Raw genomic sequence first — 17,771 nt, 5'->3', positions numbered from 1 at the left:
GAATAAAATATGTAAATGGAAAAAAATGCCATAGTGTTATTAGAGATTGTGATACTTTATATTATTTTTGCCTTTTTTTTTTGATTCAGAGTATCACTCTGTTGCCCAGGCTGGAGTGCAGTGGCATATTCATGGCAACCACACCCTTGACCTGCTAAGCTCAGACAATCTTTCTGCCTCAGCCTTCCTAGTAACTGGGACTACAGGTGTATGTCACCATACCTGGCTAATTTTAAAATGTTCATGTATTTATTTGTAGATACGAGGTCTTACTATGTTGCCTAGACTTGCCTCAAATCCCTGGGCTCAGGCAATTCTCTCGCCTCCGCCTCCCAAAGTGCTGGGATTACAGGTGTGAATCACTGTACTTGGCCTTATATTATCCATATAGTATATTCTCTATTCCTCCTGTGAAACCTGTTTCTGTCAGACAGCAATGTTCCCTTGACAATGAAGTTTACCACGTGACTTACTCTGACTGGAGTGTGTCTGAGCAGAAGCCTTAAGAGCCTCTTTGTGGTTCTGACATCTTTTTTCCCCTTTCTCTCATGATATGAGAAGATCTCAGGTAAGGGCTTTTCCATCTTCCTGGATCATGGAATGAAGAGCCCCATGAAGGACATGTAATGTGTGTGAGAGATTGACATTTACCATTGTGAGCCCCGAGGATTGGGAGCTGTTGTTCCTGTAGCATAATTTGCCCTGAGTGCTTGATACATGGAGAGATAACAACTGTTAATATTTTAAGCTATGTTCTTTAGTCTTTTTTCCTATGCCAATATTCCATATATTTTTTCTTTATAAAAATAGGATTATAATGTACATATGGTTTTGTGAAGTGTTTTTCTCATTTCATCTGCAAATATTTCAGTGTACATCTCTAAAAGATAAGAATTCTTCTTAAACACAACCACAATGCCATTATCACATCTAAAATGAATAATAATTATTTCATATCACTAAATATTAGTCATTGCAAACATTTCTCCAACTTTTTTTTTTTTTTGAGTTGGAGTCTCACTCTGTCACCCAGACTGGAGTGCAGTGGCCACTCCCGGCCACCGCAGCCTCAACCTACTGGGCTCTGGCGATCCTTCTGCCTCGGCCTTCCAAGTAGCGGGAACTATAGGTGCGCACTATCACACCCAGCTAATTTTTGATTTATTGTAGAGACGAGGTCTTGCCAAGTTCCCCGGGTGAGTCTTGTACATGCGAGCTCAGGCAATCCGCTTGCCTAGGCCACCAAGCCAGCCACATTTCTCCAACTTTAAACAATGTTTGGTTTAAGTCAGGGGTCCAAATAAGGTTGATACTTTGCAATAAGTTGGTAAGTCTTAAATTTCTTTTCTTTTTTTTTTTTTTGCGGAGTCCAGGGGATTTTATTGATGGTACATGACAAGGTGGGGCTCCCTAGGTTCCCCCACCCCCGATTCTTCAGGAGGTCTGGCATAGATACTGTGAAGCGGGGAGATTCTCACTGTGGTTGGGGACTCAGTGGGCAGGGACTCCCCAGCAGCTGAGAGCTTCTCTCTTCCCCTGATGCTCTCGCTTGGGCTGGTGGTCTGGGAGCTCTTACTACTTGGAGGCTATGTGGACCATGAGGTCTACCACCCTGTTGCTGTAGCCAAATTCATTGTCATACCAAGAGATGAGCTTGACAAAGTGGTCATTGAATCAAAGGTGGAAGAGTGGGCATCACTGTTAAAGTAGGAGGACACATCCTAGTGCTCAGTGAACCCAGGATGCCCTTGAGGGGGCCCTCGGATGCCTACTTCACCATCTTCTTGATGTAATCCTATTTGGTGGGTATCTCCAGATGGCAGGACAGGTCCACGATGGACACATTGGTGGTGGGGACACGGAAGGCCATGCCCCTGAGCTTCCTGTTCAGCTTGGGGATGACCTTGCCCATGGCCTTGATAGTGCCAGTGGATGCAGGGATGATGTTCTGGAGAGGCCCATGGCCATTGCATCACAGCTTCCCAGAGGGGCCATATACGATCTTCTGGGTGGCAGTGATGGCATAGATAATGGTCATGAGTCCCTCCACGATGCCAAAGTTGTGGATGACCTTGGCTGGGGGCTAAGCAGTTGGTGGTGCAGGAGGTATTGCTGACTATAGTGAGATTGTTTTGGTACTTCATGTGGTTCACACCCACCACAAACATGGGGCCATCAGTGGAGGGGACGAAGATGATGACCCTTTTGGCTACCCCTGGTAAGGGAGCCCCAGCTTTCTCCATTGTAGTGAAGACACCTGTGGACTCTACTACATAATCAGTGCCGGGATCACTCCATTCGATTTTGGTGGGATCTTGCTTCTGGAAGCTTCCCATTCTCGGCCTTGATGGTGCTGTGGAAATTGCCATGGGTGGAGTCATACTAGAACATGTAGACCATGTGGCTTAGGTCAATAAAGGGGTTATTAATGGCGACAATATCCACCTTGCCAGAGTTAAAAGCAGCCCTAGTGACCAGGTGCCCAATATGGCCAAATCCGTTCACTCTGGCCTTCACCTTTGCCATAATGTCTCAGGGGCACGTCTGGTGCTGCGTGAGAGATGTGGGTGTCTGCCAAATGGTAGGAACAGAGAGCCTTAAATTTCTTTAGGTTCTCTCTCCTCTCTCTTGTCCCCTTGTAATATATTTGTTGAAGAAACTGAATAATTTGTTTGTGGAGTTTTCCATAGTCTGGATTTGGTGATTGCATTCCATGGTGTCATTTAACACATTCCTTTTTCTCTTCTATTTCCTGTAAATTGCTGATTAAATCTACAGGCTAGATCAGATTCAGCAAACAGATTTTTCAACTCAATACATGAAGAACATTTTCCATGTCCTTTAATATCCTTATATAATATTGAAAAATAACTGTAGAGCTGTCTGCTGAACGTATGTATTATCATGTATTTAGCTAGTCCTCTAGTGTTGGGCACTTACGTTGTTTGTAGTGTTTTGGTTTTCCACACAACTCACTGGTGAATATCCTCATGGACTAATCATCTTCTGGCCTGCTGGCCCCCCTTTTATTTTGTCAGTTCCTGCGGATGGTGGATGCCTGTGCCAGCTTCCTCACTGAAGCCTTGAACCCAGAAAACTGCATTGGAATCCTGAGGCTGGCAGACACACACTCCCTGGACAATCTAAAGAAGCAGGTTCAAAGTTACATCATTCAAAATTTCATGCAGATTCTGAACTCTGAGGAATTCCTTGAACTTCCTGTGGACACTCTGTACCACATCTTGAAGAGTGACGACCTTTACGTTACTGAGGAGGCGCAAGTGTTTGAGACTGTGATGAGCTGGGTCCGGCACAAACAGTCAGAACGACTCTGCTTGCTCCCCTATGTCCTTGAGAATGTGCGCTTACCGCTTCTGGACCCATGGTACTTTGTGGAGACGGTGGAAGCAGATCCTCTCATCAGGCAGTGCCCAGAGGTCTTTCCGCTGCTCCAGGAAGCCAGGATGTACCACCTTTCTGGCAATGAGGTGAGTTGAAGATGAGATGTGCTGTGTTTGACCAGCAAAGTAAGGAATTAGTCAGGGATGCACAGAGATTCAGGGGAAGCTGAGTCACGAATCCTAACATGCTACACTTGTTCATTGTTTGAGTCAGGCAGTTCCAGCAGCCCTGGATTCGTGCTCTGTAAAATGAGGATGATACTACATTTTCAGACAGCTATTGAGAGGATTACTGAGATATGGAAATCACTCAGCACCATGCCTCGCACATCCTTCCTTTTCCCAGCTGTGTAAGGGCAGGAGGTTGCGGTAGGGGGGCAGTGCCCTGTCAGTCACCATTCCACGGGGTTGCTGCTCTTCACTCTGGTGAAACTTTACATCTCTTGCATCTAGTCTGGCCATATCTTGGTGTAGACTCTCATCATCTCCTTCCTTCCTGAATTTCTAGAAATTCCTCAAAACTCATCTCCCTGCCTCCAGTCTGGCCTCCCTCCAATTTATTCACTGGCTGAGTGATCTAAACTGAAGTCTGGTCATCTTGCTTCTGGGGTTACCTTCTTCAGTGGCTCCCCATCACTTTCAGGATAAAGCCCAAATTTCCTGCCTCAGCTCCCAGAGCCTGGCCTCACATAGCTCACCTCCTGCCCACTTGTCCAGCACTTCTCCAACCTCCCTCTTCTTCTGTAGTCCTAATGCACTGCTTGTGACTCCCCAAATTGGATGTGCTTTTTCAGCCTCAGGTCAATGCAAGCGTTGTTCAAATGCTTTTCTCCTCTTCTTTGTCTAGCTAACTTCTACTCCTACTTCAAAAATCAGTTCAAGCATCACCTTCTCCAAGGCCTTTCTGTGTTCTCATAGCATTTGGTGTATTGCTCTATCATAACACCAACTTCTTAAAGTAACCATTGAATTTATCATCTATAACCATCTCTAGACTAGTTTATTATATAGCAGGAAATAAGTTTTGTTGGACTTCTAATCTCCAGATCTTAGGAGAGAGTCCCTAATATATAGTGAGTGAGTTATTGGTGTTTGTTGAGTGACTAAATGGGTACCAGGATGATGCATAAACATATCATTTAGATCCACCTGGTTCTCCTTAACAATTCCTCAATACATTATTATTCAGAACTTTATAAAGGTAAGAACAAGTTTAGTGGAGAAGAAGTAATGATACAGGGATGGTTTGTGAACAGTTTGTACACATGAGCCCCCCCCCCCACACCACTATGCAATGGTTCTGAGATTAGCTATCAAGCCTTCTTCATTAGGCCATTGGTAGAAACATTAGCTAAAAGTGGCTCAGGAATTGTCTGTCTAAGCGTCCTCTGGAGGCTCTTCCTTTTTATGTATGTTCTTTTCTAGTTATTTTTCTTGTCCTTAGATCTACTGCTCATTCTTTCACTGTGCAAATATATCCTTACATTTTGGGGGGTAGAATTTACCAGAGCCTGGTGTTTTCTTTGTGAAGAGATTTTTAACTACAACTTGTGTTTCCTTAACAGACATAGGACTATTCATGTTATCTATTTCTTCTAGAATGAACTTTAATAGTTTGTGTTTTTTAAAATAATTTTTTCATTTCCTAAAAGTTGCTAAGTTTATTGACATAAAAGTTGTTCACAGTATTCCCTTATCATCCTTTAATACCTGTAGAATCTGTAGTGATGTCACATCTCTCATTCCAGATATCAGTAATTTGTGTCCTTTTCCCCCCCCATCAGTCTGGCTAGAAGCTTATCAATTTTATTTATTTTCTCAAATAACTAGCTTCTGGTTGGATTTGATACTCTTTGTTTTTTTTATTGTTTTATGTTTCTATTTCATTTATTTTCACTCTGCCCTTGATGATTTTCTTTCTTCTGTTTACTTTGGGCTTAATATGTTCTTCTTTCTCCAGTTTCTTAAAGTAGTTTCTAATATTGGCTTTAGTGTTATAAACTTCTCCCAAAGAACTACTTTAACAGTATCCTGTATATTTGAATATACTATGCTTTCATTTTTTGGAAATAAATCCTGAATATCAACTTGATGCCAGGTATGTCACTATGTACTACAAAAACAGTCTCTGTCTTACTAAACTTTTGATCTGTCAGAGAAGAAAGGGCATTAGCAAAATGAAGGGTTATGAGTAAATTGATGAGGAAAGCCCAGGTAACCACATGGGTCCTGTCCCATGCTGGATATGTGGGTTCCTGGCAGACAGCTCAGCACTGGATACCAGAGCCTGCATACAACTGCAGACAGGTCTCAGTCTCTGCAGCTGCTCTCAATTCAGCATTTAAACTACAGAGTCTTGATCAACTATACTTTCAATATTTTTGCTGTTTGTTTTTCTGCTTTATATGTCTAAGTCCCTGAAATGCAGGCAATAAAGGGTTTCCTCTGATATAAAAGTTCTCTACCTGTCTTCTGCACAACTGCTGCAATAAGATAGCTTCACTGCCTTTTATATTTGCAAGGGGCTGGTGGGGAGGGGCATTATAAACTTTGGATTTAGGAGGAGAGAAAAACCTGGTATCTGAAAAATTCTCTGGTAGTGGGAACCTGAGTTTGAAGTCAGGCAGATCTGGGTTTTAGTCTTGTTTCAACAGTTTATTGTCAGTGTAAGCTTGAGCAAATTGCTTAGCTACTCTAAGGCTCAGTCCTGATTTGTAACATGAGGATAATAATACCTGTAAACTGATAGGACTCTTTTGATAATTAAATAAGACAATGAGTAGAATGTGCTCAGTATAGTGTCTACTAGGTGGAAAGTGCAACACAAATGGAAGGTGTCATTATTCTCACTCAGTTCCTTGTGGTTGTTCTGTTACTCATAATCAAGCATTTTCTTTCTGTGGAGCTAAAATATCTCTTTTCTCTGTGTCCCAGGTTTTTGTGGCCTCATTTTTCCAAATCCTGCTCAAGGCACTTTCTCATTCCCATTTTATTGTCTGGCCAACTGAATCAAACAGCCGCCATGATCTCCAAGTTGGGGTCTCATTGCCAGTTGATTCCCTGAAAGTCCAGTCTGCTCCCTGCTGGAATGATCTTGGGTTTAGTAGCATGAACTTGGAGACTACTCTGTGAACACACTTCTCCCCTTAGCCTTCATTTCCCAAACTTTTACCCTCTTGTCCTATCATCATCTCTCCCTTTTAGCCTTGTCCATCCTCTAAACCAGTGATGACAGTGGGGATTTTTAGAACCCTAAAAGCAAATGTCAGTCTTCATTTAATTTAGGAGTGGTAGCTGGAACCTTCATTGTAAGAGGTCTCTGGGGGCAGAGGAAAGTTGCCCCTTCATTTTATTACCTCCTAAGCTTCTAGGGACCAACTTGGTTTATATCAAAAGTTGCTCTGACACGTGATATGGGGAGAGTGAAGGCAGAGACCCCAGCCCTGAGAACAGCTTTGTTGAAGCAATATGATAACTTCTGTCCCTTAGTGTAGGCTCTATGGACAACATGCTGTCAGTAGGGTACATCCCTCTGCTCTGATTTTTTTTTTTTTTTTTTGAGTTGGAGTCTCACTCCGTCGCCCAGACTGGAGTGCAGTGGCCGCTCCCAGCCACGGCAGCCTAGACCTGCTGGGCTCCGGCGATCCTTCCGCCTCAGCCTTCCAAGTAGCCGGAACTATAGGCGTGCGCTACCACGCCTGGCTAATTTTTTTTTTTAAATTTATTGTAGAGATGAGGTCTCACCAAGTTGCCCAGGCGGGTCATGAACCCGCGGACTCAGGCAATCCACTCACCTCAGCCTCCCAAAGGCGCGGGATTACAGGCTGAGCCACTGAGCCCAGCCTGCTCTGATTTTAACTATATGAAAATAAAATGATTAGGCCTGATTGTTGTGTGCAATTAGTTGGCAAACACGTTTGTATGTCTGTAATAAATTTGCACATGTTGGGCTTCAAATTGGCATTTGTTACGACTTTGGGGTTAACAGTTTGCCAAAGGTAGTTGAACTTACAATTTGGGAATGGTGCCACCAATCAGCAGTTCTGTAGTGCCAAGTTACAAGGCAGGTCTCAATACCCAGCCAATCCTATCAGTTAGATAATTGTGTTAGTTATCAATTGCCATGTAACAAGTTATCCCCAAACTAAAATGACAACTATTTATTATCTCACAGGTACTGAGTGTCAGGAATCTAGGAAAGGTTTAGCTGGATAGTTCTTGCTGAGGGTCTCTTGTGAGGTTGTAGCAAGTTGTTGTCCGGGGCTGCAGAATCTCCACGTTCAAATGGGGCTGAAGAATCCTCTTCCAAACTCACCCACCTAGGCTGTTGGCAGGCGTCATTTCCTTCCTGGCCATTGACTGGAGGCCCCAGTTTCTTGCCATGTGGGCATCTCCATAGCAGCTGAGCAAATAATCAAAGAAAGACTGAGAGAGCAATCAAGATGGGAGATATGATGCCTTTTATAGCCTACTTTCAGAAGAGATATATCATCACTTCTGCTGTCATCTATTGGACATAGAGAACAATTCTGGAATGATGTGGAGGGAACCACAGAAGGTGTAAATACCAGGAAGCAGGGATCGCTGGGGCCATTGTGGAGGCTGGTTCAGTGATTTAGACTGGAGAAAAAAAATGTCAGGGTCCTGGATTACCTGGCTTGGCCATTCACTTTTTTATTCATTCACTCATCTAACCAATGTTTGCAGAAGCCCACAAGCTCCAGATGCTATTCTTGGTGCTGAGGATCCCTTGGAGTGAATGGCTGTTTCTGCTGTCAGGGACTTTACAGTAAATTACAGTGGAGTGTGAAAATGCTGTGATGGGGGAATTCGGGGCTTTGGGAACCTGTGCAAAGTCAGGAATGGCTTTCTGGAGAAAGAGACAAAATGTCATGGCAAATAACTCATAATGCCCTCGGGAGGTGGCATGGGAAATCAAGAACAGGACCAAAGAACAAGATGTCAACCAGGAGTCAGGAGGTAAGATCATGTCTAGTCCAGTCCTCTTATGTTGTTTTTGTTGTTTTGTTTTGTTTTTGAGTTGGGATCTCACTCTGTTGTCCAGGCTGGGGTGCAGTGGCATGATTATGGCTCACACATCCTCGCCTTCTGGGCTCAGGTGATCCTTCTGCCTCAGCCTCCCAAGTAGCTGGGACTACAGGAATGTGCCAGTATGCCTGGTTAATATTTTGATTTTTTTTTTTTTTTTTTGGTAGCTACGAGGTCTCGCTTTGTTGCCTAGGCTGATCTCAAACTCCTGGGCTCAAGCAATTCTCTTGGCTCGGCCTCCCAAAGTGTTAGGACTATAGGCATGAGACACCTTACCCAACCCAATCCTCCTTTTACCTATTACTCAGCAGGCTATTGAGGCAGGAGAGTAGGCATTGCAAATGAGGTGGGGGCTTCTGAGTGGAGGCTGAAGCCTGGTTCTCAGAGCTGAAGTAAGGGTCAGTAAGGACTAATTCTGGAAGACTAGTGCTGTTTTCCAAGTGTTGCCCTACGACACCTAAATCTCCTCTGAAAGAGGGCTAGATTGGTGCTGGAGGCCGTGCCTCGGCTATGGGGAAGGGAGGCTTGATAGCTGGAGAGAAAGTTGCAGAGTGGTCAAGTTTGCCTTTGGTGCCAACTTATTGCTCAGATGCTGTCCTGTGAGCGTGGTGCTCTCACCATGCCTCCAAGTTCCCTAGACCACCCTTTCCATCCTTACACCAGTTGCCCATCTGCTGTCAACACCTCAGCCTCAGCCCATTGACTAGGCTTTGTCCGGCCATACCCATCCTCACTCCTTTCCCCTAACCCACAATGGACAGCCCTGCTACTAACTTTTTGGCCGTGGTTTAGCCTCAAGAATTGAGGATGCAAGATTTACTGTATTGGACTCTTTGACATGGAAAAACAAATAAACACTCTTATGGGGCAGTAGAGGTTGGGTGCCGGCTGGTCTGAATATTTGTGGCCACTGTTTGGATTCTTCACTTGAGGGCTCAGTGTGGGCAAAATCAAAGTTCCATAGTCTATTTTAGATCAGCCCAACCTGGTAGGAAAAAGTGAATGCTTTGGTTGTCTGGGAAATGGATGTGGCCTCTCTGTCTCCCATCAGCGTGCTTATAGAACCTTCCCCATTGAGCCCAGGGATCAATGAAACCGGGAGGAAGGCAGCTCTTCCTTTCTTAGGAATATCCATATGATATCTACTGCTGCTTCTGCAGACATGTCAATTCTGCAGATCTGTCGAGGGCTGTGTATGTGCTGGGTGCTCTGCTCATCCCTTTACTTTATGACCTCATGAATGCCCACTGACCTGACAGCACAGAACTAATTACAACTGTTTTACAGAGGTTGTATCGCTTCTCCAAGGTCACATGGTCGTAGGTGATGGAACCCTGGTAGATTTGACTTCCAAACTTTTGCTGGGCTCAAATACCCATGGGGTGGATTTCTTCACCGGTTGAAGGCTCTAAGGTATCATATACTTGATGTTGGGACCAGTCCCCTAATGTCCCTGGCCATACCCTGATTCCTTCTGGTTCTCTTTTTTCTGAGTCTCCAAATGCTCTTATGTGGTCACTGTCTAGGACTTCTCTTCTAGAAGGTTGATGGCGAACGTCTGAGATATCCCCAAGAAACTGAAACCAAGGGGGAATGGACAGTAGCCCAACATGAAATTGAGGGATTTAAGGTTTCACACCAGGCAGGAGGGGAAAGGCAGGCAGTGTATCTGATGGTAAATAGATCCTGACTTTTGGAAGTAGCAACAATAGGAAACATTTGTTGATGACCTATTACTGGGTCAAACACACGACACATATTATCCCATTTAATCCTCACAACAAACCTGTGAAGTAGATACCACTGAGATTCCCATTATACAGCTGATGAAACAGAGGCTCAGGAGGTGAAGTCACATGGCTGGGCAGTGACAACTATTGGGGAATTGGGTTCTGCTCAGTCTGCCTCCATAGCCTGAATGTTGAACTGTGTTTTCCTCCTTTACATACTCCTGTTGATTTCCAGATCATTTCGGAGCGCACCAAGCCCAGGATGCATGAGTTCCAGTCTGAGGTGTTCATGATCATTGGTGGCTGCACGAAGGATGAGAGGTTTGTGGCAGAGGTCACCTGCTTGGACCCCCTGAGGCGCAGTCGCCTAGAGGTGGCTAAGCTCCCACTAACGGAGCATGAGCTGGACATCGAGAACAAGAAGTGGGTGGAGTTCGCGTGCGTGACATTGAAAAATGAGGTCTACATCTCAGGTAAGCAGGAGCCATGGGAAGCCAAAGCAAGCCCCGGGTAGCACTGTTACATGCTCCGGAAGGGGAGACAGACAACTGTCTTGGAAAGACGACTGTGAATGGGCAATGATCTGGACTCTGATTGGGTCAGGATATGGAATCAGGAGCTCAGGTGATCTTACCTTGGAGAGCACATTGTTATTTAATAAACACTAGACTGGCCGGGCACGGTGACTCAAGCCTGCAATCCTAGCACTTTGGGAGCCTGAGGCGAGAGAACTGCCTGAGCCTGTGGGTTCGAGACCAGCCTGGGCAACATGGTGAGACCTCATCTCAACAATAAGCTTAAAAATTAGCTAGGTATGGTAGCGTACACCTGTAGTTCCGGCTATGTGGAAGGTCGAGGCAGAAGGATTGCCAGAGCCCAGCAGGGCGACACTGGGGTGGCCATGAGTGTGCCACTGCACTCCAGCCTGGGTGACAGAGTGAGACTCCAACTCAGAAAAAAAAATAGTTTGGGAGCATGGGAGGGAGGGGATGGTTCTGCCCCTCTCAGGCATTCAGGGATCCTAGCTCCCGCCACCTTGTGATGTGGCCACTTTCCATTCATGGCCTTCATTTAAGGAAGAGAAAGAAACTGAGCGAGTTGAGAAGGCACACCTGCTCCTAGAAGCCTCAGCCAGGAAGCACCATTACTCTGATGATGTGACCTCCCATACCCACCCCTCAACCCCTCCAGGTGCAGTTGGGCTGGGAAATGTCATTTAGCTATGTGTGCCCAGGAGGGAAAAACAGCTTGGTAATCACAGTCTTTGCCACATACACTACATGTATTGGTCTACAACTTGTCCTTCTCCTTAAATTTGTTGTTTGTTTTTTAATGGTGCACAAAAGCATGCATATTCTACACAATTAAGTCGAGAGAAGCTGGCACTTCAATGAACAGTATCATCTGGATAACATTACATGTTGGCAGAATGGATACAGTATTAAGTGATATACTGCATGCAAAGTACAGCATCATGCCAAGCTCATAGTTAGAGTTTCATTATGTCAGCTGTCCTACCACTATTGTTATGCAGTCTATTGAATAAATAAAACATAACCTTTTTCAGCTTTCTTTTTTAAATAGGCATTCTTATACACATATGCTTTATATGTACATGTACTACTATTGAAAAGTTTCCTAGAAATGATCATAATATACATAAATTGAGAATTTTTGAATATATTACTAAGTTGTCCTCCAGAAAGTTTGTACCAATTTAACCAGTGATGAACAACAGTGCCCATTTTCTATATCCTTGCTAACAATTTTTATGTCATCTAAATTCTTTTTTTTTTTTTTGAGTGGGAGTCTCACTTTGTTGCCCTGGCTGGAGTGCAGTGGCACGCTCACGGCTGCTGAAGCCTCAACCTGCTGGGCTCAGGAGATACTTCTGCCTCAGCCTTCCAAGTAGCTGGAACCACAGGAGCGTGCCACCAGGCCTAGTCAATTTTTTGATTTATTGTAGAGATGAGGCCTCGCCAAGTTGCCCAGGCTATTCTCAAACCCCCGGGTACAGGCAAGAGCCACTGTACCCGGCTGTCATTTAAATTCTTAACAGACTAGACTAGAATGTTTAAATATGTACTTCTAGATCATTAGTGAGGTTGAGCATATTTTTGTATATTTATTAAGAAATTATATTTTTAAAAAGCATTTTCTGTTCATATATTTTGACTGTTTTTCTTTCTATTGTCTTTTTTTTTTTTTTGAGTTGGAGTTTCACTCTGTCGCCCAGACTGGAGTGCAGTGGCCGCTCCCAGTCACTGCAGCCTCAGCCTACTGGGCTCGGTGATCCTTCCACCTCAGCCTTCCAGGTAGCTGGAACTACAGGCGCGCGCTACCACACCTGGCTAGTTTTTGACTTATTGTAGAGACGAGATCTCGCCAAGTTGCCTAGGTGGGTCTCGAACCGCAGGCTCAGGCAATCCACTCGCCTCGGCCTCCCAAAGTGTTAGGATTTCAGACTGAGCCACCGAGCCCGGTCTTCGATTGTCTTTTTCTTACTAATTTTTTCAAGCTCTTATTAAATAGCCTTTGCTATTTGTGTTGCAAATGTTTTCTCCTAGACTGTGGTTGTCTTTTAACTTTGATTTACATGTATATAGTCGTTTTTTTCCCTATATAATTCTGAATTTCATGTCATGCTTAGAAACCCTCTCCCCACCCCCAAGTTCTTTATTGCTGTTTCCTATATTGTCTCCAGTTACTTTTACAGAAGTTACATTTGAATTTTATTTTAATTTTTCTCTAAATGAATAGCCAGTTGTTCTAATAACATTTATTTAGTGATCTCTATATATTTTAGTCTGTTTTGAACTCTTAATCATTTTATTTGACCATTTATCTATTCTTAAGTTAGTACCACACTGTTTTTATTATAATAGCATTTTAGTATATTTTAACATTAGATAGGGGAACCTTCCTTCTTCATTCTTCTTTTTCCAAAGTTCCTTAGAAAAATTTCCAAACTTACTCCTCCTGGTGAAATTTAGAATTGTCAAGTTCTCTTTAAAAAATAAGTTCTAAAGGCAATGAATATATAGATTAACCTGGGAGGGTTGACATCTTTGCAATAATGTGCCTTTTCATCTATGCACACAATATGCTTTCCTAGTTAATCAGGTCTCTTTTTATGGGCTGAAATAAAATTATAAATTTTTTTCCTCTATTTTATAAAGGTTGCATACATTTCTTTGAAAGTTTGTATTTTTTTTTTGTTGCTAGTTAAATGCAATCAACATCTACAGTGTTTTCAATAAATAGAGATCACCATAAGGTACACAACCCAAAGAAAATGGTCAAACTATACGAACAAAAAATTCACAGAAGAGGAAGCTTAGCCTCCCTTGTAGTTGGGGAAAACCAAACTGACATCATTTGTCTCTGCCAGACCGTAAAAAACAAAAACAGAAACAAAAACAAAAAAGCCTTTCCCAATACCTTCTGTGCACGGGGTATGAGGAAGACCAACTAGCACCTATAAAAAATATTTGGCAGTACCTATAAAAACGTTCTGGGTACACTTGCCTTTGACCTAGACATCCCATTTCTGGTCCCCACCTAGAGAAATACGCTGCCACAGAATATGAGTGGTAATGTTCATTGCCCCGCTACTGCACATATATGAGTATGGAAAAGTAAATCGTTTGATGGTGCTCTATGCTGATGGGAAAAGGGGAACACAAAGCTGTCCAAATATTTGATTACAGTCACCGAAAAGTGCTCCTTTGTCTTCATCTCTCTCCCTAGCTGCTGAATTATGTACTTTTTGTTTATTAAGAGGTTTGTCTTCAGAAAAATATTTACTATTCACTCTCAAATGATCTATTGTAAACATCTCATACTTTTATAATAAAAGGCAATTTAAAATAGGTCCAGCCTCACATGTTCATATAGATCAGAGGTATTAACCAAGAGAATGTTGTAAGATCTCTTGGTCATTTTTCCAGGTTTGTACCTTTGCTTTTTTGTTTAAATAAATAAGCAAATGTAGAACTTAAGCTGCCTTCTAATTTGCCTGCTAGACAAAGTCCTACTGTCTCCGCCACCTTATTTCCTACTCCTGGTGACTACAAACACTGAATCCAGGTGCCTTCTGGCCCCCATCCACCCAGGCTGATTTGGGTCCTGCCTCCTTGAAGCCTTCTCTGGACCTTCTTCCTGTGCTCACTCAGTCACCTCTTCTCTGAACTCAGAGTGCTTTCAGGTGGCATATGCCATAGTCTGGCACCCTAGCCTTGCACTGCCTCTTCCTGTTCCCCTGTGTTTGCCTTGTCTCCCCTCAACAGACCACACATGCCTGCACGATTTCGTTTGTCTCCCCTTAGAGTCAGGTTGGTTTGGGGTCTCAGCAATTCTGGACACATGGGAAATTATGGGAGACACACTATTTCTAATATAGCTGGTGGTTTCTTACATGCTTTGTATCTCTTGTAGGTGGCAAAGAAACACAGCATGATGTTTGGAAGTATAATTCCTCCATCAACAAATGGATTCAGATTGAGTATTTAAACATAGGCCGCTGGAGGCATAAGATGGTGGTGCTGGGAGGCAGGGTCTATGTGATCGGTGGCTTCGATGGCTTACAGAGGATCAACAACGTGGAGACCTACGACCCCTTCCATAACTGCTGGTCAGAGGTATTAGAGATGATCTCTATGAGTAACTCCGTATTATGACTTCAGAGTTGTTCTTTTTTAAAAGAAAGAAAGAAAGAAAGAAAGACAAAGAAAGAAAGACACAAAGAAAGACACAAAGAGAAAAATGGTACATGCCTGCAGTAGCAACCGGCTTTCTGATCACTTATTTTTGGTGGCTCTGAGCTTCCCTCCTCCTAGGAGCCATAGCTTCAATATTGCTGATCAAGTCAGAGAAACAATGTCCTTCCAAGTGGTGAAGCTCTGTGTGGGCACCTGTCCTATCCCAGTCGGAAGTCCAGATGTGGAGGGGAGGCTCACTCTGCTCTTAGATGGTGGATCCTGGTTCACATGCCTTGGCCCAGAGTCTTGTCTCCTAAGATGCCCTCTGTCCTGTCTTCCTCCACACCGGACACACAGGGTTCCCTTTACTACACTGTCTGTGAACCCAGAGTTATTTGTTCATGTTAGAAATCTGCCTTTATTTATTTTCCCATTAATGATGAACCATTTACATACCTGCCTGCAAGACCTTAGCAATGCAACTTCAGATATATATCATACCCAGGAAAATAAAAGCTACCTCAGCTCTTGCATTTCCAGGTTATTCTCAATTTCAAAATTTCTTTCTCCTTATCAGATCACATGTCAGGGCATGTTCCAGCTTGTGGAGTGTAAAACACGGTCACTGGAGGCACAAGCAAGGGTAGCCAGTTCACCACAACATCTAGCCAAGCCCTGGCAACCTAAAATGTGTCACACAGAGGGCCTTTAACATTTATGAGGATGTGCCCAAGTTCTTCGGAAATCCTCAAGTCCCGTCACAGAGTCGCTCTATGACCTTAAAGGGTTATGTGAACAGGCAGGAGGCTCTTGGAAATCCCCTTTGGTGTCCTGGGGTTCACAGTGTAGAAACACAAGTCTGGCTTAATCTAAAAAGTCTACAATGTTGCACCAAAATGGGAGTGTCTGCTTCCTTGTGGTCACCTTAAACCCTTATACCAGCTTTTCTTTTTAGATATAAGTACTAAAGGCAATCAATGCTGGTACATAGAAGGCACTCAGTAAATTTTTTAAAAAATAAATGAGCAAATGAATGATTATGAATATGCATGCTTGAAAAATCATTTTCCTCCAACACTCGTTGTGGAAACACATATTCTTGCCTATACATCTCCTTTCCTGAGAGCCAGACTCTGGGAGAGGCTGGCACACCCCAACACACAGCCCCAGTCTGCCTGGAGCCTGGAGGGATGGTGGGAATTGCATGCTTTGATTCCGTGTCTTAAGGGACGTCAAGCCCACGGGCCTTGTGACTTCAGGCACAGGATGCCCAGATCCGTGTCCCACGGCTCTGGCCTGGGTCCCGGGAGTCACTCCGGCAGTCTGGGCCGCATGACTGACAGCTTCTTCTTGTGCTTGTGCCTCCGCAGGCTGCGCCTCTCCTTGTCCATGTCAGTTCCTTCGCAGCCACCAGCCACAAGAAGAAGCTCTATGTGATTGGGGGAGGGCCCAATGGGAAACTGGCCACGGACAAGACCCAGTGCTATGACCCTTCAACCAATAAGTGGAGTTTAAAGTCGGCCATGCCGGTGGAGGCCAAGTGCATCAATGCAGTGAGTTTCCGGGACCTCATCTACGTGGTTGGTGAGTGATGGCTTCTTATCCCTTTGAGTATCTTAGACCCTGATGAGCTGCAGGATTTAGGGGGCGCTGCGAAGTGTCATCAGCACTGGCAAGTGGCTACCCACCCCCCCACCCCCACCTCGGGGGCATCCACTCTGGCTTTCTGGAGGGCCACCAATCTGTTTCTCTTGGCAAGATGGCGGACCTGACCTAACCAGAAGTCGAATTTGGGTGGTTCGCGGGGAAGAAGCCAGAAAACGGCGGGGCCTCACCCCGTACCTCTTCCTCTCCAGGTGGGGCCATGAGAGCGCTGTATGCCTACAGCCCCCTGGAAGACGGCTGGTGCCTGGTGACCCAGCTCAGCCACGAGCGGGCCAGCTGCGGCATCGCGCCCTGCAACAACCGGCTCTACATCACCGGCGGCCGCGACGAGAAGAACGAGGTCATCGCCACGGTGCTGTGCTGGGACCCCGAGGCCCAGAAGCTGACGGAGGAGTGCGTCCTGCCCCGCGGGGTGTCCCACCACGGCAGCGTCACCATCAGGAAGTCTTACACCCACATCCGGAGGATCGTGCCCGGCGCGGTGTCTGTCTGACTGCGGGAGGGGAGGCTGGGGACACACCCGGGTGGCCCCTGGCCCTCCCTCGGCACCTCCCACCCTCGGCCTGGCCCCCTTCGGACAGCAGGCTCGGCCTGAGTTTGAGGCCACACACGTCAGGGGCCCTTGGCGGCTCACCTTGGGGACGCACCTTGGCAGTCGCAGCTTTGGGTCGCTTGAGACCAGCCAGGAATGCTTGCGTGACCTACCTCCAGAGGGAAGGCGGAGGAGAACTATTTGACATCGACACGCCTACCCTCCGCCTGGCTCTATGCCAGGCACTTTGGTATATCAAGGCATTTCACCCCCATAATGACCTGGCGATGGGATGTTATCACTCTTGTTTTACAGGTGAGAAAAAAATCGAGTTTTAGAGAGGCAAAGTGGCTTGCCCTAGCTCGCTCAGAGAGTGAGAAGCTAAGCCACTAAACCGGGAGGTCCAAAATCCAGGTCTCTCAGCTGCAGAGTCAATGCGCTTTCCACCATGACGCCTAACTCCAAGCAGGAAAAACAAAAACAAAACCCAGCTCATTACTTGTTCCAGCAAGGCTGCTAAGAGATTCACTAGGCAAGGCAGGAAAATAAAGGTGTTCCTGTTTTCTTTTCTTTTCCTTATAGAGCCAAGGAGCCTCTTGGTCTCATCAGGAGCATCTCCTGGGGACTTGCCCTTGACAGGTGTGGGAAATGGGTTTGAAAAGGCCTGTTGGCTTTGAAAGGGATGAAAGACTTG

The 17,771-nt window shown here is 45.0% G+C and overlaps 1 protein-coding gene and 1 pseudogene across 1 annotated transcript in view; one reads left to right on the top strand and one right to left on the bottom strand.

Annotated features, from left to right (window-relative positions):
* KLHL6 (kelch like family member 6) overlaps positions 1-17,547 on the top strand; it is a 61,869-nt gene extending 44,322 nt beyond the window's left edge. Inside the window, exons 3-7 of the mRNA XM_008070689.2 lie at positions 3,039-3,488; positions 10,416-10,653; positions 14,618-14,820; positions 16,251-16,464; positions 16,737-17,547. Coding sequence (XP_008068880.1) covers positions 3,039-3,488; positions 10,416-10,653; positions 14,618-14,820; positions 16,251-16,464; positions 16,737-17,038 — 1,407 coding nt within the window. The 3' untranslated portion in view covers positions 17,039-17,547. The remainder of the gene's footprint in view (positions 1-3,038; positions 3,489-10,415; positions 10,654-14,617; positions 14,821-16,250; positions 16,465-16,736) is intronic.
* Positions 1,576-2,526, bottom strand: LOC110596758 (annotated as a pseudogene).
* Positions 17,548-17,771: the final 224 nt, after the last annotated feature.

The sequence above is a fragment of the Carlito syrichta genome, unplaced genomic scaffold (assembly GCF_000164805.1).
Source record: "Carlito syrichta isolate Samal-C Ts95f unplaced genomic scaffold, Tarsius_syrichta-2.0.1 Scaffold313936, whole genome shotgun sequence".
Taxonomy (NCBI): Eukaryota; Metazoa; Chordata; class Mammalia; order Primates; family Tarsiidae; genus Carlito; species Carlito syrichta.
Note: the sequence above shows the minus strand (reverse complement) of the source record. Positions and strands in the feature narration are given on the sequence as shown.